The sequence below is a fragment of the Carya illinoinensis genome, chromosome 1 (assembly GCF_018687715.1).
Source record: "Carya illinoinensis cultivar Pawnee chromosome 1, C.illinoinensisPawnee_v1, whole genome shotgun sequence".
NCBI classification, from domain to species: Eukaryota; Viridiplantae; Streptophyta; class Magnoliopsida; order Fagales; family Juglandaceae; genus Carya; species Carya illinoinensis.
This window is the reverse complement of record NC_056752.1, coordinates 42,185,994-42,210,229: the sequence shown is the minus strand read 5'-3', so window position 1 is coordinate 42,210,229 and position 24,236 is coordinate 42,185,994. Positions and strand designations below refer to the sequence as shown.

Below are 24,236 nucleotides of genomic sequence, written 5' to 3'. Positions count from 1 at the left end.
ATTTGATTATAAGTTTCCTTTATTTCCATACAGTTTAATTCTGAAGTAAACATCAACTGCAATATATTTGCCCATAATTATTACCATAAGATTATTACCATAAGAGAAGTGCAAACTGAAAACAAACAAGCTTTTATCTTCAGTATATGCTGAGAACTGCTACATGCTCTAACTGGGTGCAAAGAATTGGAAATAGAACCTAATAAATCAAAAGGCAGAGTCAAAAAGTATTTGAATATGAAAATGAGAAGACACGCAATTAAAACCACAAGCAGAAATGAGAAACCAATAATTGCTTCCAGAAAGTAAAACCAACACCAATTACATCAATTCGGAAAATTTTAAAAAAAAGAAAAAGAAAAAAAACCATAATCAAATAATCAAACAGTCTCAAGCATAAGCCAAATAAGATGCACTAATAACAAGGTTGGGCACAGTTGTTGATACTTGGGGGTGAATGCGACCACAAAGCTCAGCAGCAAATTTTCGTACATCGTCAAATTCAAACTTATGAAATGCCCTAAAATAAAGAACAGAAGAAATAAGTACATTTCATTCAGTATACTGAAGCAATTGAGATTATTCTTGTGAATCAACCTGTTTAGAAGGAGAGCAGAAGCACTGTCATGATTGTTGATATCTTGATGCCCTGAAATTTTTCCAAATAACAAGCAAAGATTTTACAAGTGAACTATAACTAAAAAATTTGTAAAATGAGAAGTTTCAATTGAGATTTAGAGAACATTCAAGAGGGAGATAAATGAAATTATTAGATCTGAAATACCATCTCTTAAATATAATTAATATTTTAGATTCATATTACGATTTTGTAAGAAATGTGCATTATTAAAGGAGAAATAAAATGGAGTACATAAAACATCTACCAGAAGATAGAAATACAAATATGAATATTTGTGAAGTATTATTTTATTATCTCGAAGTAAAATTATAGAAATTTAAGGCTCTTCGCCTCAATCTTTAAACGCTCTTGCTCTTCAAATATCTGCATGCCCCTCCTATCTAAAGGAGTAGCCACTCGAAAAGAAGATTCAAGCAAATATTTTAAATCTCTATTATCTTGCTTTAGTGCTTCTATCTTCATGTTGGACTCCAGAAGAAGCCGTTGAAGGATAGAAATATTCTCGTGGAATTTGTCAACCCCACCAGTCCTGGATTGTAGTCGCTGAGAATATGTGACAATGGTTGATGAATATCGGGTGCCGAGACTCATAAGTTCGTAGATAATTTCATCATCTGACTTATTAGTCAGATCATTATTGGATTGCATTATAGCACCTACGGAAGAAGCAGAAACAACTGGTGAACGATGTGCAAAATACCTCATATATTGGTAATGAGAAGATTGCTGAGCCATTGCAAAATGAGAAAGTAGAAAGAGATTGCAGAGTAAGAATGCAGACTGAATTCAGAAAAGTGAATGAGATGATATGCGAAAGAAGATGAACTGAATAATTCTTTTGTAGAGAAAATTATGACGAATCATCTCTCGTGAAGCATTTCTCTACAAGAGACAAGAGCGATGTAGTATCATAACTACGGCGCCTGACAGTTACAGAAGAGCAATGCAGTATCATAGTTCTGCGGCGCCTAATAGCTACAGAAGAGCGATGTAGTGTTATAGCTATGCGGCACCTGACAGCTATAGAAGAGCGATATAGTATCATAGCTGCGGCACTGGATAATTCTTTTGTAGAGAAAATTATGACGAATCATCTCTCGTGAAGCATTTCTCTACAAGAGACAAGAGCGATGTAGTATCATAACTGCGGCGCCTGACAGTTACAGAAGAGCGATGCAGTATCATAGTTCTGCGGCGCTTAATAGCTACAGAAGAGCGATGTAGTGTTATAGCTATGCGGCACCTGACAGCTATAGAAGAGCGATATAGTATCATAGCTGCGGCGCCTAACAGTTATAGAAGAGCGATATAGTATCATAGCTACGGCGCCTGACAGTTATAGAAAACCTGTAAAAATTCTACGGATTAGAGTTGTCTGGTCTAAAATAGAGGGTCACCGTTTTTATCAAAGAGAGAGAGAGAGAGAGAGAGAGAGAGAGAGGTTAACGGCTTAATTTTAATGAATTCTATACTAACTATGCTATTTGGAAGAACACTTAAAGTATATCGCTTATGTTTTTCTAAGGCAATCGAGAGTTTATCACTGAAACCGAAGATCTCAGACATGGATACGACTGAAAAAATCTCGGGAGGTCGAATCTGCACCTTTTTCCACCAGAAAACCCTCCAAAGAGAGCAAAAAAAAAAGAAATCCAAAGAAGACAATGGCCAAAATCTCTTCGTACAGAGCTTTAGGGCAGGAGTTCATGAGAGAAACAGAACTACCATGACATGAAAACCCTATGAGACAGGGCAAAAAAAAGTAGAGAAAAGAATTGAGAGGAAAGAGAAGATGAGAAGCAAAATGATAGGAGTCGGGGTGGGTCAATGGGGAATACTTTTATGAGTTTTGCTATATACAAGCACAGTCGCGCATTATGTACTAATAATGATTCATTCACACTTAAAATTTAAATTAACATTGTTTTCAATAAAATCTACTTTTTGACCAATCACATCACATTGGTGCACAGATTAGTGCACAATTGTGTTTGCAACTACATTTTTCCTACTTTTATTTCGTTAGAGGAATGTGGGAAGTTTGTGTACGTGACAATACACACAAGGGAAACCCACATGCAATGTATTTATGGTGAGAAGTGGATTCTGTCCCACCAAATGAAAACCAACCATCCTTAATGCAGTTTTTGGTTTTGCTTTTTGGTGAATCACGACTTGTTTGAATGCTCGACTAAGTCTGTCTTCGACCTGTTACATTCCTAAATTAACTACTCTACTCGCAACACCATCAACATGATATAACATCATATTTAATACATTATGCTACTCGTTCGTTATATTTTCTGAAATTGTCTATCTTTATTTTTTAAAACCAACAAATAGAATAGTACTTAGCTGTATTATTTTTAGTTTTTTAATAGTACTATATTTCCTTATATTTTGAAGTAAGAGTATAGATGTTGTGTAAACTTAAATAAAGCTTTTGTCTTTTATATATGATTTGTCTCTATATATTTATATTGAGTAATTAATATTGACATGATTTACTTCGTGGACTCCAGGATACCCCAATACTACCATATTGTTTGGATGTTTGGTTGAAGTTTAGTTGAGTTTAAATTTTTATAAATAACAACAAGTCGAGATGATGAAATAAATTTTTATAAAATTCATTTAATATGAGTTCATATATGTTTGAATGTTAAGATAAATTTATATATATATTTATTAAATGTTAAAAAAAGTTTATAGATCCTGCATATAAAAAGACATTGAATTTATAAAAATTGTTAAAGAAGTTTTGAATTGAGTAATATTTAGTAATTTGAGAATTAAATATTTAAATATTAAATTTAATTTAAAATCAGATTGAATTGAGTTAATTTTAATATCTTTCAACATCCAAACCCTCTACGTACCATTTTAGATTTTTTTTCCTTAAATCTTATTTTCGTTTTCCCCTTTTTAATCTTTGTTTATTACTCAACTCCAATATCGTTTTGGCAAGACTCGGTTTGTCATTTTGTAGGGCCAAAAAGGAGACAAGATGGAAATTGTTAACATCTAATAAAGCGTATTGAATTTATGTTTAGTTGAAGTCTTTGAACTTAATTATTGAAAATTTGGAATAGAGATATATATCAGTCAGATCAACTTGAACATGTCATTTAATTAGTTTAGACATTAAAAATAGAGATGAATTTTTTTGTCAACATTTTTGTACAAACTATCACAAATCAATTACGGCTAAGAGAGATCTAGAGCATTGGTGGGATTAGTTGAGAATCGGTGAGAGTGGATTGTAAAAAAATATTTCCCAACTTTGAGATGGAAACATCGATATTACAAAAAGTTTGATTAAATAGGATCTAGTTGGATAGATCTTATTAAGTAATCATTTTATTAATAATAATAATAATGGAGTAGGATAGCAAAATGCAAAAAAGGAGAAAAGATGGAAATTGACAACACTTAATAAACCGTATTGAATTTATGTTTAGTTGAAGTTTTTGAACTTGATTATTGAAAATTTAGAATAGAGATATATATGTATAGAAAATTGGAAAATCAAACAATAACTTCAAAATCATGTGTCTCATACCAACGCAAAGCAAATGTTAATGCTCGTAGGGATAAATGCTCTTAGTGTTACAATGGCTGTTAGCTTTATGGTCAATGATTATAGTAAAAAGCAAGTTCATCTACTTTCTTTGAAAGAAATATGGAAAAGGTTAATATGATGTGTACTGAACATGATATTTATGAAAGTGGAGTAGGATAATTAATTAATTAAGATCAATATTCATATTCTTTATTTTATTATATGATCTCTCAACATATGCTGACTTTAGTAACATAAAGTATTCTTTATTTAATAAAATCAGTCTTTCCTGTGCATTGCACATGTTGAAGACTAATGAGTACATCTTATGGTTGAGACCCCATGCCTCTAAATTTAATCCACTGCCCTGCCCCATTCACATCAGTAGCAGTTTTTTCAGCCAAAACAAGTGCAATTCCAATAATCACTCGGAATTCATGTTAAATCATCGTAAGCAAATTGAATTCCATATTTATGTACTATTATTTTCCACAAAAAATAAAAAATTAATCTTGGAAGAGTAACACTTTGCCCTCGTGGTCTAGTTGTGAAATGATCAAGCACATGTTACAGTGATTGCCATAGATTCAACCATGGGACTTGTGGTAGTAATTTCATCGGTACTGATAGACTTTCTGTCCACTTTGACAAGAAAATCATTGAAGCACTGGTCCAAGGTTATGAAAGTTTCATCAAGGTTGAGAATGCTCACTTCAACATCTTGAGGGCCATCGATTTGGAAATTGATTTGACAGCCCTTTATGAATATATCATGGGTAAATGATGCAACAATACTATGAGGTATGCGATTCTCCACTCCGTTACTATTTTAGATAAAATGTTATATAATATATATTATTATCATCTCACCCACTACGTTACTATTTTAGATAAAATATTATATAATATATATTATCATCATCTCACCCACTCCTGTCTATAATAAATAAATAAATAAATACTGAATCCACCAACTCCAGCGACTCTCACCCACCAACTCCCACTCCTGTCGGGAAAAAATCCAAAATTAATTGCCGTGCACACCCACTACGTTACTATTTTAGATAAAATATTATATAATATATATTATCATCATCTCACCCACTCCGTTATTATTTTAGATAAAATGTTATATAATATATATTATTATCATCTCATCCACTACGTTACTATTTTAGATGAAATATTATATAATATATATTATCATCTCACCCAATCAGTTACTATTTTAGATAAAATGTTATATAATATATATTATTATCATCTCACCCACTAAAAATTTGATTAAAACGTGTCCCCATCAATAATTGATTTCAAATAAAAGGCCACACTAATGCTGAAATATTGGACATATTAGTTTTATGAAAAAATAATATAAGAAAGAAAAAAAATATAATTTAATCAATAGAAGATACTGTTTACTTAAAATACAAATATATATTTTATGATTGAGGATGAAACGTCAATGTTAGGTTGATAGGGTCAATTCTATGATGCCATACGTCCCTGTCACGTTACTAAAGCAAATTCATCGATCCCTGCACCACTGTCAGTTGAAATCAAGGCCCTGCATGTCTCTACACGCTACTGTTTAGGTCTCGTTAACTTTCGTGAATCAGATTCATCTTCCATAAGCACCTACCAACTTATTTTTTTTATTTTTTTTTTAATTTTTTTTATTTTATTGTAAAGATAATTGGTCGGCTGCATGCTTTCATTCTGATCATAGCTCTACTTCTGTCACGTGCTCAACAACCAAAAAGGACAGAGATGCTGGTTCACATGCTCAACTACCAATTCACTGGAAATTCTCCTCCAAAATACCTTTATAGCAACATCCATCCACTCTCTCAACCACAATGTCAACTTGCATGCGTGGGCCTACAGAATAAAATAAAAAAATATGATAGTAACGTAATTGAAATAAATTCTTATCACAAAACGTGTGCTTGTGCTTATCTCATCGGACAGGATGTGTTATAGCACCAAGCACCAAAGCCACCTCCGTGGACAAGGACAAAACAGTTAGTGAAGAGTGGGGTCATCTCCATGACTTTCCTCACTTTTATTTTATTTTATGTTTTTTTTTTCTTTAGTTCCCAGTCGTCTTCACGAAGCCGCTAGATTTGCTGGTCTTTCACGCTGGAAACAGCATGGATGAGATTGAGCGTATCAGCGAGCCGTCGTGACCCACTCGTACGATACGTAAAGAGGGGATGCTTTGCCTGGGCTTAGAAGACAGAAATGGAGATTCCCTTCCAGTCGGCGACGATCTGGTGCATCATGGTTACGTCGTGCGAGTACATGGTCTCATAGAGGGCGAGAACCACCCTTTGATTACTGAAATCGGTTTCTTCCAGTTCGTCGAGTCCCTGCCAAGCATCAGAAAAGATTATGCAGGAAATTTAGGAGATAATAAAGAAATTAAAATCACAGAGAGTGGAGGAATCGATTTTGGTGGAGCTGCTTCTCAGTTCTCTCGTTAGAAACCATAGAGAGAAATTAAAATCGGAGTACATGGTCTCATAGAGGGCGAGAACCACCCTTTGATTACTGAAATCGGTTTCCTCCAGTTCGTCGAGTCCCTGCCAAGCATCAGAAAAGATTATGCAGGAAATTTAGGAGATAATAAAGAAATTAAAATCACAGAGAGTGGAGGAATCGATTTTGGTGGAGCTGCTTCTCAGTTATCTTGTTAGAAACCATCGATTTCGGCACTTCATTGCCTGTTGTTTGCAGAGGGAGTGGATCTTGAGGCTTTGGCAGAGAGCTGGGTTCGTAAGCTTCACAGAGAGAGAGAGAGAGAGAGAGAGAGAGAGAGAGAGAGAGAGAGAGAGAGAGAGAGAGAGAGAGAGAGAGAGAGAGAGAGAGAGAGAGAGAGAGAGAGAGAGGTTCAGCAAGAAAAAAGTAGAAAGAAAAAAGTAAGCAAAAAGACATGGAATTGAAATTATCACGATCTTCAAGCCAATCGGAGTGATATTTTCCTTCTTCTGCAAACAAAAATCACAGATCATCAAATTCATAAACAAAATAATAAATAAATTCAAAAACGGAGAGAGAGAGAATAGAGGATGGGTCTGAGTTTAGAGAGAGAACTTGGGAGGAATACGAAGACGAGAATGAAAGATTTGTGTGGTCTGAAATTCTTTTGAATGACACAATCTCACTAAAGACCAAAACAGAAATAAAAGCAAACTGTCCGTAATTTTGGAATAAAGTTAAGGGCAAAATTGAAAATAAAAATATTAGACGAAAATACTGTAGCTTAAGTTATTGGCACTTATTAATATAAGATATATCTTTAAAATTTAGTCAATATCATACTTTTTAACATTTACATATTCCATTAAAATTCAATACTCTACATTAGATTATCCATTCACTCTCTATATAATAATAAAATATTATTAATTTAATAATTTTTTATTTAATTTATTTTTATCACATTTTGTAGTACCACCAATTAAATGTTAATAATAATTATATTCTAATTAAATTAATATTAAAAAAATCATATTTCCAAATGCCATTTAATGCTAATAACAAAAAATATTTGATTAAACTCATCTAAAATTCTAACTAAATTTCTTAATTAATAACCGAATGGTATTTTTGCTTTGAGTGAGAAACTAGTATTTTAATATTTTCTTAGAGTGAGAAACTAATATTTTAATATTTGGTGAACCAATAGTGGTCTTCTATTTTTGGCCAAGCACTGTAACTGAAATCCAAATTGTTTTAGATATGCTCAACCCAATGTAGGGTCTTTTGGGCACAAATTATCTAAAATTTGGTCATCCTTTTCATTTGACCAAGCTAATGAAGATGCTCTAACGTCTTCTTTACCGTTTCCTGACTTCTTTTACTAATGAAAAGTGCTATCGTTACAAAAAGGTTTTATGAAAGTATATTCACAAATTAATATGATTTCATATAATATGATAAATTTATTTAACAATAAAACTAATTTTACAATTTAAGAGTATTGACATTGGCCTAGTCAAATGCCAGTGACTAGTCAAATTTTGGCTAACTATGCCAAAAGTGGTGTGCATTGGAATAACCAAAGCTATATGGCTTGAAATTTGAGTTACAGTAATTTCATATATTTTTCCAAATTTGGTCAGCTACTATTCATCTCCAAAATAATATTTTACTCTAAATATAGTTGGAAAACAATAATTTTAAATAAAAATTCAATTATTAATTAATATATGTAGTGTATTTATAAAATATTAAAAATTAAAAAAATTATTATTAAATTATATAATATTATATTATTATTTTGAATTCAAGATAGATAATTCAATGTAAATTAATATCTCTATTGATTTTGGCTTCAGTCAAAAGCTCTAGCCAATGCTCTAAAATATCTGCATATAAAGTCCAGTTTGTAGATTTAATTTTAGGGTTAAAGCATTTCTCTTTATTATGTTGACTACTGAATTGTTTATTCTGAACTACTTTAGTTTAGGGTCACTGGATCAGCTCTCACAGGCACAGCGCCATTCACGGAAGCTGATATGAATATGCGATGCAAGTTTTGTAAATTTACATTAATGTACAAAAGTCTCATAACAATCCATTTTTGTTGTCTAAAGAATAAGCATTCGAGTGATGATGGTCAAGTCCTACATACTCTCTCATGGAAAACTAACCAAACTTTTAAAGACTTTAGGGACGCACACCCAAATTCAGGTCACACAAGTTTCAACTTTTGCTTTTTTGCACATTAGGTTTGACACGAAACATTATTGGCATGCATGGATGGGGACCAATAAAAGCTATAGATCACTGATCTGTTAGTACAGCAAAACATCATTTTGTAGTTTGCATCTATGCAATCGTCAAACGTGGGCTCACATGAATCCATATTTTCTTCCAAAACATCCCTCTCCAATTCCCTTTGGATGGATATATACATTCACAAAACTTGACCGTATTCGATTGACAGCTGAGTATATACCTTCTTCGGCTCTCCTTCCTAGATCTTGATTCCTCGGCGGCCAAACCTCTAATTAATCACTACGTACATGATCATGTATATTTAACCTTCTGTTCATGATAATATTGAATAATCTTCGATGCCTTGAACAGCTAGCTCCAGCCTCCATGCATGACATGATTGGGTACTTCACTTCGATGCATTTAAGGTACAAATAAATACGAAAGCGTGTTTTCAAAAAAATGTATTAATATCAAGAAAAAAAAATTATTTTCCATTTACTGCAGTGGAGAGTCGTCTCGATCAGGCCAGCGGGAAGCTCGACGCCCGACGGCCTTCTTTTCGTTTTAATTGGTGGGTAGGTTTTTCTTGGATTTGGCCGCACAACTTGTACTACTAATTAATGGATGAACCTGTATTCCAGGCAGAGCATCTAAGTTAATGCTACACATCCAGTGACAAAAGCATCTTAAGTTTATGCAGATAACTATAAAGAATCAAACAAAAATTAGTAAGTTAATTAAGTGAGTCACGTTGATCCATAAACATGCAATATAATACGAGTCACCACTTACTTAAAATTAGTAATCATCATAAAACTCACATCTTTTAGATCAGTTTAAATAGCTGTTTAAAGGCTCTATCTCACCAAAAAGTTAGAAAATATAACTTAAATTAATATTATGTATGATTCGACTCATCTTCATTGCACACACTAATTACCACTCACATGAGTATTAGTCCGACGTAAGTAGTATTTAAATAATAAAAGAGACGTAGACCTGGTCCTCTAATTGAAGGCTAGAGTATGAATTAGCTCAAAACTTTATGATCTGAGACCCACCTTTCACGTTTAGGGCACGTGACTACTAGCCACATGCAATCCAAACACAGTTACACATGCAGCCTGCATGCCTGCATCACACACATTGCACAGAGAGGAGAGAGATATCTATATCTCATCGAACTATTACCATGTGACCTGTTCAGAACCCAGATCCACCATTTTCCATTTTCTAAACCAAGCTATATATTTAACGTGCAGCAGTTACAAAAACACTGGTGGTACGTTGTGTCCACGCCCCACCTCTGCGCGTTTGGGGACCTGCAAAGTATTTGTTTAAACCATAATAATAAGAAAGTTAAACAGCTATCTAGTCTCTCTAGTCTCTAGCTCCCACACTATGCTCTCGATTCAAAGTCATCTCTTTCTTTATCTCTTAAGTACGTACAGACAGATGATGTAGCGGCAAGAATCGATGGGGAAGAGAACGGAGAAAACCACCAAATCCCACACTCTCCCATCCTCACCCTCTCACTCGTTCTCATCCTCTTCCTCCTCAGATTTCGAGTTCACCATTTCTGCCTCCCCTCGCAAAGCTTTCACCAGTCTCTGCCCAGCCGATGAGCTCTTCTACAAGGGCCAGCTCCTGCCTCTCCACCTCTCCCCCCGCCTCTCCATGGTCCGGACTCTTCTCGCTTCCTCAAGCACCTCCTCCTCCGACACCACCACCACCGCCTCCAGAGACTCCACCGGCAGCTCCAACGACTCACACTCCTCCTTCAATAGCGACCTCGTCTTGCTGGCCGACTGCGACTCGTCCAGACCCAGCTCGGTCACCGAGGACGACGACTTCAAGCGCCTTCACAACCAAAAACTCCAAAGTCAAATCCATTTAGGCCACCAGATCAAGAAGAGCAAATATTTCTCCTTGTCAAGATTCTCATCTGTATTCCGAAAAGAACCCAAAAACCGTGACCCCGATAACGTATCCGCGTCTTCCGTTAAAAGAATGAGCACTACGGCTAAAGAAGTTATCAGAAGGTATTTGAAGAAAGTGAAGCCGTTGTATGAAAAACTATCCCAGAAGCAGCAGCAGCAAAAAATGGGAGGAGTTCCGTGTACGATGCTAGCTACCACTGTGTCTTTGCCGTTGAAAGCAGAGATATCTGCAAAAGACACGGAAATATCGGGCAAAAGTACGAGGAAAGAAAATGGCGGTGGATTTTCTCACTCTTTCTCAGGCAACTTGAGGTATCCAAGAAGGAGAAGCTGCGTTTCAAGCTGTCCGTCGTCGATGCGTTCGTCGCCGACTCACTCGGTGGTTCTTAACCGAACCGGGTATATGGGAACCGGCAGGTTTGGAGGGGTGAACTACACCGACACGTCGTCGATGGAGGAGTTGCAGAGCGCTATTCAAGGAGCAATTGCCCATTGCAAGAATTCCATGATTCAAAACAAGTCTATGCTCAGTAACGAGATCTGATCAAATCTGAGACTGAATCAACTGAGATTTAATTTAGTTTATTGTGTAACGCCTCTGTGTTTGTAGTTTTTGTGATCTCAGACACAAAAGGATGAGGAAAAAAAAAAAGTGTTTTAACCTTTTTATTATTTTTGCCCCCGTCTTTCTCGCCTGAGTTCAACGTGCGGTAAAAGCTGCAGCATGCATGTGATGGTATTTGTTGGATTTGCTTGTAAATTTGGCATCGAAATCCTACTGATCTGTGAACCTCACTGTTTCGACTTTGGAACTTGTAATCGTTTTAGGATTCGATTCTCCTTTGACAACGATCAACTGTTTAACTCTGCACCTTTTATCATTTCTTATTTTCTTCGGTTCAACTGTTTTTTCTTTGCTTTATTGAGTTAACAATTGTTAATTCCATTTGTCGTCTTTCTGAAACGCGTAGTACTAATCCTTCTGCGTACCGTTATATTCACGAATTTGATCTGAATAAAGAAAATAAGGAGTTCCAAATCAACTGATCATCTTCCTGCATGGATCAGAAGTAATATGAGTAGAATTTGTTTCTACATAGGTTCAACAATTATATAATATGATTTATATTGATTCTAAATATTTACTGATTTGGTTAATTTATATAATCTTGAAATTATTTGCCGAGAAAAAAATAGTAGGTTCATATATTTTGTGTAATTAATGTACTGTACCTTCTCTTATGTGGGTTTTGAATTCTGGATATTATATAGTAATATATAGCTAGTACCATACATGCATATATATATATATATATATATATATATATATATATATATTTGGTGTATATGGTTTTCGTGGCTGGAAATCATCCATGTATGTCATGTGCGTAAGTATTGATGAAGCTTCGGCACCTCTTGATTTCGGCGAGGGATCATATTATTGTAGGCCAAGGGAGCTGGCTGCCATTCATGAACATTGAATTAATGCCATTTTCAAGTTTTTATGTAATTCGAAATTAACTCAAAGTTGTTAGGTATACGAAGCTTTCTGAAGAATAATATAATTAAAAAGGATCACTTAAGATATTTTTATAGAGTACAGATACATGCATGATATTTATATCGTATCATAAAATAATAAAATCAAATAATATATAAATACTTTTAAAAATATATTAGTTTATATAGGCCTCTGAAAAATATCCGCTAGGCCGCACAACTTGCACAAATCGATTGGATCGAACCGCTAACATCAGGTTGAGTACATGTCGATTTCGACAACCATCCAATTTGACCAATTTCGAACGACACTCGACTCAAAACTTACAAAGGGAAAAGTTTGGGGCAGCAGAGATCACTGTGGGGAAGACAAGGCACGCGACTATAGTTCTAGGCAGTCAAACCAAGGCCAGTGATGGCAACAAAAATTTGAGAGGAAAGATGGTGTTATGTCGAGAGGGGAACAAGCTCGTGGTTGGCCGACATGGAGGAGGCACGATTGATTTGGGTGATGTGGCAAAACTTCTGTTGATCTGCATGGCCAAGTAACACAGAGAGAGAGAGAGAGAGAGAGAGAGAGAGAGAGAGAGAGAGAGAGAGAGAGAGAGAGAGAGAGAGAGAGAGAGAGGCATGGCGTCGAGGGGAAGAAGAACCTCACCGTGAGACGCGGTGGAATGGTTTTTCTTTGAAGATAGCTTCTGTAGACGAGGAGAACCTTTGCAAAGTTGCTGTTTTGTTTTGTTTTATTTTTTTTTATTTTATTTGGAAAATGTTGGGTCATACGGGTTCGACCCGGTTTCATTTTATTTAGGTCGGGTTGAATTAGTATGCTGTCGTATGTTGTTTTTCGGGTCGGGTTGAAGGCCTAGTTTATAATAAGATGAACATGTAAATATCATCTTATTATATTTTTATATTATTAAAATATATATAAAAAACCTAGTGAATTTTAAAATATTATGAATTAAATATTTATTATATTTACTCACTTTTTAATAGTTTATATAGTGATGTATTAATATTTTCTTCATCTATTGTAAAATATTGGAAGCATTTAAACACTTTTGTCCCAATTATTAAACAAAACGGAATAGTTGTCTCAACACAAAAAATAAAATTATTCCAATATAAAATTAGATTTTTTGGACATGATATTTACTAAGGAACTATTACACCAATTAGTAGAGCAATAGAATTTGCTAATAAATTTTCTGATAAAATAAAAGATAAGAAATAATTTCAAAGATTTTTAAGAAGCTTTAAATATGTTGCAGATTTTTATCAATCTCTCAGACCATTATACAAACCAATATTTAAAAGATTAAAAAAATCCACCACCGTGGGCAAAAAAACATAAAAATATTATAAAATAAATAAAAGCTCATGTTAAAAAATTACCATATTTAGAACTTCTATCTCCTCATACTTTTAAAATTGTTAAAACAGATACCTCTAATTTTGGTTATGGAGGAATTATGAAACAAAAATTATCAATTAACTCTAAACAAATTATTAAATTTCATTTACGATGTTGGAATCTTGCTGAAAAGCATTATAATACTATTAAAAAAAAAATTTTAGCTATTATATTATGTATTTTCAAATTTTAAGACGATTTGTTGAATCAAAAGTTTTTACTTATAATAAATTGTAAATCAGCCAAGAAAATTTTGATTAAAGATGTGAAAAACATGGCTGCTAAACAAATATTTACTAGATGACAATCTATTTTAAATATATTTTTTTTGATATTGAACATATTAAAGGAGAATCTAATTTTTTTCTTGATTTTCTATCTCGAGAATTTTTACAGGAAAAATTATGTTATCCTCAAAGTTTTGAGTAAAGTCCAAATCTTCCTATGCTAGGCCACCATCTCTTTCTTATCCTTCATCTTGTTTTTTGTCATTCCAAAACCCTATACGGTATTTGAAACATTACCACAAAATATCATGACATCTTATAATCAATTCTCACCATTATCTTTTCCAAAATTAACAACATATTCAAAAGTTGTTTATACTCATTTTACTTATTCCTAGATTATCAATCATTCATTATTATTTCAGCATTCTACAACTTCTATTATCCTCAAAACTCATTGAAACTCATTTTTTTCATTGAATCTGAATTACAGTATCTTACCGATCCTTAAAAATTATTTGATGTCTTTCTATTACCAGACTGACATTATGTTTCACAAAACATTACAAAATTTCTAAATTTTTATGAATTTATTTTAGTCTATACAAATTCTATTATTATTTTTGAAATTTTATATTCTCTTTAATCTCAACATTCTTTAACTATATGTTCAATTATTATTTTTTAATAGTTTATATTTCTGAAAATGTCTATAGCGAATTTCAATAGTTGATTTTTGCATTTGTAATTAAACAACTTTTGGTACAGATAGACTCGACTTAATTATCATATTATTTGGCGGTTTTTGGGGTGTATGGATTCCGTTTAGAGTACGCTTTCCCTGAATATTATGCTAGCTGTGTCGTTATCTTTCAGTGTGAAAGAGTACGCTTTCCCCGAACTGTTTGAAAAAATACACATCCATGTAACATATATTTAGTTTGTACGTAACAGTCTCTTCTTTCACGTTTTGTCGTTAATATCCTAAAAGAATTTAATTACGTAACCTCTGTTGTCTGAATTGAAGTACCATCGACGAAACACACGTTGATCAGCACATTGGCTAGATCAATGGATTGACATGGATGGGGTGATCTCATGATTTTGATTAACAATAGATATGGTTGTGAGTTACGTAAGTATTACGTATTTAAAAAAAAAAAATATTATTAAAAAATCAACTTTTTAGATAAATTTTATACTTGTTAAAAGAGTTTTGTTATGTATATTAATTTATATATAAATATTAATTTATTTATATTTAAAATTTAAATTAGTATTATTTTTAATAAAATTTATTTTTTAACTAATCATATTAAATTAATATGTATTTTAATATATAATTATATTTATAATTAAATTTTTCCTCATTAAAATTTTAAAAAATATACGATCACTTGTATATTTTATAATTGTGAATATGCTTTTTCTAAAATTTTATATTCGAAGTGAACTTCACGCGCAGTTTTGGGGTCAATCAGTTTGGCAACTGCATTATTTGCACGGAGGAAGGAGAGAAGTCATGGAAAGCAATAATGATCGGTACTCGTACGGCAAGGTTCATGATTGAGAGATCCAATCAAGACCATTGATTTTGCTTTGTCTTCTAGCTGCTCCGTCAAAGTTTCTGTCGCATCAAATTATCCACCACATCGAATGGACAGTTTCCAGCAAATATCCCCAAATAATCGTTCGGAGATATTTTTAGAAAAAAAAATTTACGTGTAAACAGATTTATCAATCCATCAAACATAAGAGTGGTTTTTCTGAAAAAATATAATTAAAATATAATTATGTATTAATCTGTTAATTAATTTAATGTAATTGATTAAAATTTTTTTTTATTAAAAATAATATTAATTTTAATTTTAAATATAAATAAATTAATATTAATATATAATTTTATTTATATATAATAAAACTCGATTTTTTATAAGCATAATTTACTTGCTAGCAAATAACATCGGATAAATAGCACAATTTAAAAAAAAAAAAATTATATTGGTTTTCTTGGGTCACGAAAAATATTGAAAAATACTTGAAGTCTCGATAATGTATATTTTTCTCGATATTTATTTATTTATATTTAGTAATTAAGTAAATATTTTTAATAATGTTGTAATTTTTTTAATATTTAAGAGTATTTTAAAAATACGTAAAAAAATTTATACTTGTCGAAGCTCAAATTTAAATCATAGCAAAATATATAGTGATGCATAGGGAATTTGGAGAAATTGTAAGATTGAAATTTAGCCACGTTTTCAATCGAAGTACTACCATTAACTGTACTTCGAGTACTAATTCTACCACGAATACCGATCTAATGATATTCTTTCCATGATAAATAAATTCTTGTAAAAAAGTCAATCTCATTTTAAAAAATAGAAAAAATTATTTTTTATTAATGTGATTCACTCTCTTTTTTACAAAAAAACTCATATATATATATAGAACTTATAAAATATTTGAGACTTGTACCTAACATTACTTTTTTTTTTTATATTTAATTTTATATATTTTAAATGAATTTATAAATTAATTATGTAAATAAAGAAATTATTTGGCATGTGATATATTTATTTTTTCAAAGTAAGCTCGATATAACATAATTAAGGGATACAGAAATGCATAAGTAAGAGGTATGGAGACCTTGACAAACACTCTTCTTAACTAATACATCACTATATATATAAAAAAAAAAAAAAAATGAGTCTTGGAAATAAATAAATATTTCCTACCATTCCCTACTAAGAGGGAGCCACACAGTAACGTTTTTATACAATTTGAGAGTGGAATTATAGTTCCATAACCATAGACCGGCCATGGTGATTGTACCAATTGTATTTTATCTTGAACTGGTTGATGGGTAAGTCTATTATCTCGTCTTTACGATCTTGTAATTTGGCAAGTGATACTTAAACAGATAAGATTGCGAGTTTATAAAATTTAAGATGAAAAATAATATTTTACACAAAAAAAAGGTTCTACCATTAAGTTACATTAATTAATCATATGCATATCTATATACTATGCCAGCTTGTTAATCTTTAATTTCTATCCATTTTGTGTGTCCCACGAAGGTACTACGTACTTTAGGGTGGGGGCCCCCGAGCATTACCATATTGGCCATGGCTGCAGGGGGGCTTCACTGGGTAGTGGGTAGGATGCTCCGAGTCAGTACAGCTTATCGTTATACTGTTCCATGATTGTATAAGATATACGTCTGTTTCTTTCGGAAGAGGCTAGGCGTGTAAGTGGCATGTAATGTTAACCTATACTTACGGTCCCAAGTCTTTGTCATGGATTGTCAATCGTTATCAACTTATCGATGAGTAAAGCAACAGGAATCAGCCGGGCCGGAATTGATCGAGCTGACATATTGAGATGGTAATTTCCGATTCACTTGGACTGATACTGGCCTGTAAATTTGGAGAGGTCGACTGAGGTCATGAACGTACCATCGATCTATATGATATGTACAACCCGGGCAGCCTGAGTTCCCACCATTTCTAGCTAGCTAGGGCATAAGAGGCCGCCATGCATGACCACACACACATATATAATGAAGGTTTCGGGAAATACATTATATGCATGCATGCATGACTTCCTTTGTTTCGGGAATTAATTAATATCTCTCTGAATTAGGTTTTTATTTTTTTTAAGAAGGAAAAAGATCAGTGTAATCAAAGATAACCTTACTATATATTTAAGTGTGACGGCCACGATAACAGTACTATCATATTTGAAATTAAATTCAAAATTTAAGCCATGCCAAAGTACATTAGAGTAGCTAAAAAATCTAGACCATTAAGCCACCATGCATTACTACAACAGAAACCATTTTTAGTTTTCATCCCGTATTGTAGGGATTTCGTTCCCATAAAATATTTTAGGATGAAAAAAAATCGTCTCAAGATCATCCCAACATCACTGCCCCAGAAGGTATTTGAGGACGAAAATCACCATTTCGTCCCATAAAATATCTTTATGGACGATTTTGAAATTGATCGTTCGATACTGTTCGAACGGGTTAATTTTTTGTCACGGTTCAATTTCGTTTCAGGATGACGTTCGAATGGTAATATATTGGGCGTTCAAATGAAATTAAATTGGTTGAACAGTTATGAAAACACGTTCAAACGATCACACATTTTGATAACGTTTGAACGGTATAAAAGAGATTTCCGTTCAAACGTTAAAAGAACATATCGAACAGTAAATGTATCGAACGGTACAGTAATAAATTGCGTTCGAACGTTTTTTGACCAATCTGATGTTGTTCGAACGGTTCAATCAATAATATTTAACGTTATATGGTCGTTTGAATGAAAGCTATTTTATTAAAATCCCATAATAATAAAAAACCAATTTGACATTCATAAGATTTGAAAAACATACATTAGAAACAATTTAGTAATCACGAAAGTTTTATAATAAGTGTGAACTAATAAATAACCACGAGATTGACATTGTTCATACATAATTAGATAATGTCATAATCTATACGTAAAAAATCATCAATTGCTTGGAGGCCTGTACTGTTGCATAAGCTGCTGCATTTGAAGTTGCATTTCTCTCCTAAACTGTTCTTGTTGTTTTTCATGTTGTTTGAAGCGCGTCTTCATCTCTCATTGTTTCGCCAATTGAGTCTCTAATTCATGCTGCCTTGCAACCAATTTTTCGATTCTGCAATTCGAATTCTCTTACGCTATAGAGGCTGCAGAGGCAGACCCGGAAGAAGAGGAAGAGGGAGAAGGTTTTACACAGTGACCCAAACCCCTCAAATATCCTAAACGTTGACCCAGACCTTGTGTGAAAATCTCAACTTCATTTGTTGAGAAATTTTGATCTGACGTAGATTTAGCACGTATGGCAACCATTTTATCCTACACATAAGATAAATAGTTAATATCATCATAAATATTCTAATATATTTATTTAAAACAATTTATAATATTTACATAATTCTCACGGGCATCAGGATGACTCATCTCCATTACGATTAGTATGTGATGTAACATATAATTTTGTCAGATCATAATTGGCATCTGAATCTTGCTATAATAAATATTTATTAAGATATAAAGTCATTAGGATTCATATATTCAGTTATCTATATACAAATAAAAAAAATAGCAATACAATTTTTTAAAGAGGCGGTGGAAAGATCTTGAACCTGCATGATGAGTAATCTTCAATTTCGATCTATTTGTTTTGTTTATAGAACTCCGCTCCTACATAGGAATTGAAAATATTAGAAAGCGAAATTAAAAATAGGATGACTAAAATAATTAATATAATTATACCTTATATGATGGATCCTCAAACATATCATAAAGTTTCTCCCAATCAGAAGGTTTGACATCTTGAAAAGGATGTTGGCATGCATCTTCCATATTCTTGAACTTAGTATAGTGCGCATGACACCTCGCCTTATATTTGCGGTGTAATAGCCCGCTAGAAATTCAATTGTGAAATTTCTATTAACTTTAGGAATCTCGTGAAAAACCCATAAGTTTTCACAAATCCATTAATCGTATAGGTTTTTGTCTAACTACATAGTTAGTGTTATTATTTACAATGGTATCAGAAGTGTATTTTTAATTATTGGAGATAGTTAGAAGTGTCAAAATGTATTATGGTTTGTGCCATTAGACTCGGAGGGTTATTTAAAGTCTTATGGCGCAATAACATTTTTTCATATTTTCGGACAAAACGTCTGTTCAAAACTGTAGATATTATTGGATAAAAAGAAATATTTTGAGGTAATTTTCGTGAATATTATTGGGTAAAAATATTTTGAGTTGATTTTTATAGATATTATTAGATAAAAATATCTTAAGTTGATTTTTGTAGATATTATTGGATAGAATATTATGAGATAATCTTTTATAGATATTTTAGGTAGGAGAAAACCACACTTAACTCTCAACTCCAGCCTTATCACCTCCCTTATCTCGTCCATAAATGTGTCCAGCCAGCACCCATGAACTTATCTTCAATTACTCCTTCTAATAAAAGATTATCAAACACTCTCTCTCGGACAGATTTTAGGAGATCTTTTGCATGCCCATTTCGAAGCTGTTGTAAGTGTTTTATCATAAAGTCTCCTTCATATAAGTTGTTCCTTTTTTAGTCTAGTTTACATGGATATCTTATTTGCCCCATTTAAAGATCATTTGGTCAGTCAAATATTGTGTAAACTATAGAAAGGTCATTCTGGGAGATAAACTGGAGAATATGTTATAGTTTGGAGTTTTTGATCAAGCTAATGGATAGATATTGGTCCGAAATTTTTATGGAGTATTGTTAACATGTATATGTGACTATTGGTTGAGGATTTTTGCATGATTAAAGGTTTTGATGAAAGATGTTCTTAGATTTAGAAACTTAGAAACTGGAAGAGGAAAAACAGTTTCTGTTTTGAGAAAGATTAACTCTTTGGTGGTCTAAACCTATTCTAATGACTTTGATAATTTTATTGGAGGATCCTAAACATCTTATATACATGTTATATTATTATTTTGAAGATATTTGATGTTAGTTTCAAAGATATGAAATTTTATGCAAAGAGATATTCAAATAAGTCAAAGTGTGGATATTCTTGGCTAAATTTATGTTTTGGTTAATTTCTAACCATATGATCTTGAATTAGAAGCTTATATATGTTTTAGGACATCTTTTTAAACCATGTGATGGTTTGGTTTGAAGATCATATATTTATAAGTCATAGATCAAGAGATTTATCAAAACTAGTTGAGGGAAAAGTTTATGTTTTTGGACTAAGTGTAAAACCAAAAACTCCAAATGTTATTTTGTGATTTTGGTGACTTCAGTTTGATGATTTAAAGCATGGTTGATGTTAGGATGATATTATGAATATGTTAGAAGTAAGATTTGATTTTTTGAAATTCTTGGAGATGTTTTGATTTAAGGTCAAAACTTGTGATTCAAGTGCTTGGATCTTTTTACAAAAAAGTTTGATGTTGATTATTAGCTTTTTTTAAATGGATGTTTTAAGTATGGTTTTGAACTTAGGATTGGAAGATGTTTGTTGCAAAATTTTGGTTTAAGCATGAGTTTTGAAGTTGGAAGGAATTGCAATAAAAATAAAGGGAAATGGCATATGGATGTTTCGACCATAGTGTGTTCTTAATAGTTGTGTTTTGTTTTAAATTTTTCTGAGTTGATATTTAAGTTTAGGACAAGATTTACATGAGGAATGTAAATTTTGGAAACTTTTGGAGTTAGTATGCAAAATCCTTAAGTTATGGGTAAAACGGTCATTTTCCCATATGTAGAGAGTAAAATGAAAATTTTACTCTTTAAGTTAGTATTTTCCATATTTCAAATTATTAGTGATTTAGTTCTAACTTTTAGAATCACTAATTACAGTTCCTCGTGATCGCACTTGAAGTTTTATAAGAAACGTGGAGATCGAGGTAAGTTAGCTTTTAACTTACTAGCACTCTACTGTGTATGTGTGCTAAGTAAAAGAATTACAGTGTATGTATGTATGTTATCATATATGTCATGCCATGCCAAGTTATCATGTAATTGTCTATTATACAGAATTTATTCTGTCATCAATTTTTATCTGTTACACAATATATTCTGTCATGTATTACTATACATTACAAATATGTCATGCTAAATATGTTGTCTGTTATATGTTATGCCATGTTACGAAATGTTACTATCTCAAGTTGGTTATGTATTTCAAATTATGTTCAAGTCACGTTTTGTTACGTCAGGGCTTCAGTCATTTCATATTCCAGTCACGTTTCATCTTGAGTATATTCAGTTTATGTAGAATACATGGGGCCAAAACAACTGTGGAGTATGTATTTAACTGCATAGTGATGTATAGAATACATGGGGCCACAACAACTGTGGAGTATGTATTTTTAATGTTAAGTCAAGTTTGTGTAGAATACATGGGGCCACAACAACTGTGGAGTATGTATTTACACGTAGAATACATGGGGCCACAACAACTGTGGAGTATGTATTTTTCATGTTAATTCAAGTTTCAGAGCAAGTTCATGTTAAGTCAAGTTTCAGATCAAGTTCATGTCAAGTCAAGTTCAGTTCATGATTCAATTTAAGATATGTCAATTATGCTATGTTGTACGCTAAGTTATGCTTTAATTACTTATAAATTTGATTATGCATTTATGCTTTTACTGTCATACATGCATCATTAGTCTGTATGGAAGTTTTTTGTTAACTTGCTGAGATTTGTAATCAAATCTCACTGTGGTAGTCCCAACTACCATTCCCCCCGAATGGTAGATCTTGTTACAGGACCTGAAGGAGGATCAGGAGCTGACCAACTAGACACAGTCGACTGAACGACGGTGCGTCGTTAATGTTAATATAGTAGTTAAATTACTACTTGTACGATGGAGTTGCATCTCCAGTACTTTTGGATCATAACTATTTTGGAATAGTGCTGTGATCTTAGTTATTCAATGGATCTTTATGTATGAAGTATGTTTTAAGTATTTGGATATTTTCAGTTTGGTGCATAGTATTGCTAAAGAAAAAAATTATCCGCTGCGAATATTGCATAATGTTAGATGCATGTTAGGATTATTGCATCTTATATGTCATGAACGGGGGCAGGTAACCTTGTGTTGCATGTCTCGACGCTTCAAATGTCCGTCCGATCCCAAACGGAATTTGGGGGCGTCACATGGGGAATGCATTACTCATAAGATCTTCCACAGTCTTACGCTCCTCTTTCCGATCAAAATTTAATTTAAAATCATCCTATAAAAAAAAATTTAGACAAACATATTCTCATTTATAATATTCGAACTTTAAGTAAAATAAAAAAAATTTACCAACTCACTATCTGTTTTAAACATTACAAAATAACGCTTCTTGATAAGCTCTTTAACATTCTGGGGGACTTTCTTCCATGAACTTGTTGCCAAAGGTGCATAAGTTCATGTTAGAGCACCCACATGCGATGCAAGCCAAGCTGCTGGTTGTCCTTCGTCTCCGGTATGTTCGTCAAGAATGTAACCTTGATTTTACCCACCTTACGATATTTTTCCAACATCACGCCTCTAGTAGTGCCTCGACCTTGACGAGATTGTACTGTGAAGTCATCATGATATATAACATTGTAATCAATTTTCTATTATAACCTTAATTAATAACTTTTATGACTATTATAATTTTACCTTATTCTGTAGAGTCAATCTCTAATGGTGAGTCTGAATGAGAGGTAGGAACAGGTGGAGATGAGATGCGAACTTCCTTTCTCGTCGGAGGCATAATTTCAGAAAATTGATACAATATTCATCAAGCAAAATAGTACTCATTATCACGTAATGTGAAAACATAATTCATCAATTACTATCTGTATTAGTATCATTTGACAATTCAGTCTCATCATCTGTAGATATTTTAGATGAATTAACATTTTGCTCAAATATTGCATCAACAATTTCAGTTTCAATATCTTTTTTGTTTAATGGAATTATCTCATACTGGTTCAAATTTACAAACAAATTAAAGATGGGCTGACTCTCTTGGTATGCTTATTGAGTAGAAGCATAATCTTCTTCTTCATCTCACCCTTCTGCCTGAGAGATAACATCATATATATTTATTGGAGAATATTTTTGTACTACTCGTTATTGATTTCCTAACTTCGGGTCATTTAAGTAGAATACTTGAGATGCTTGAGAAACTAAAATAAATGGATCTTCCTCGTACCATTTTCATGTAAATGTTCGAACATTACATAGAACGTTCGATCTCTATGTTGGGTGTTCGAACGGTAAACGTTATACATTTGAACGTTGTTTTACACGTTCAAATGTACAGTTTTATTGTTTGATCACTATTTTAGACGTTCAAACGGGTATAAAAGATTTTAGTAATATTTATTAATTGTTTTTTTCCATATTATAGCTCCAATCAATTTTAATTAAAAATAATTTCTATATTATAATACAATTAATGCCATAATTTAAAAATATAAAATTTAATATTAATGTTTCTATTAATATTAATCACATTAATATTAAATAAAGTGATATTATTTATTAAAAATTATTTTGTTCACAATATCTCAATTTATTAAATTGCTATTCCTTGATGTGTACTGTGAATAGTTATTTAATATGTTTTTATTGTTAATGTTGTGTATCTAATTTTTAATTGTAAATTTCAGGTTGATTATAATGTTTTCTTCTAGGGCGGG

The 24,236-nt window shown here is 32.5% G+C and overlaps 1 protein-coding gene and 1 long non-coding RNA gene across 2 annotated transcripts; one reads left to right on the top strand and one right to left on the bottom strand.

Annotated features, from left to right (window-relative positions):
- Positions 1–6,114: 6,114 nt before the first annotated feature.
- LOC122302914 lies at positions 6,115–6,899 on the bottom strand. Its single transcript, XR_006240549.1, has 2 exons — positions 6,720–6,899; positions 6,115–6,574 (listed from the first exon to the last, which is right to left on the bottom strand). It is a non-coding gene; the product is annotated as an uncharacterized LOC122302914 (long non-coding RNA).
- Positions 6,900–10,088: 3,189 nt separating this feature from the next.
- LOC122275059 (probable membrane-associated kinase regulator 1) lies at positions 10,089–11,751 on the top strand. The gene has a single exon (XM_043084000.1). It carries the CDS (start codon positions 10,407–10,409, stop codon positions 11,412–11,414), a length of 1,008 nt encoding a protein of 335 aa, XP_042939934.1. The 5' UTR covers positions 10,089–10,406; the 3' UTR covers positions 11,415–11,751.
- Positions 11,752–24,236: the final 12,485 nt, after the last annotated feature.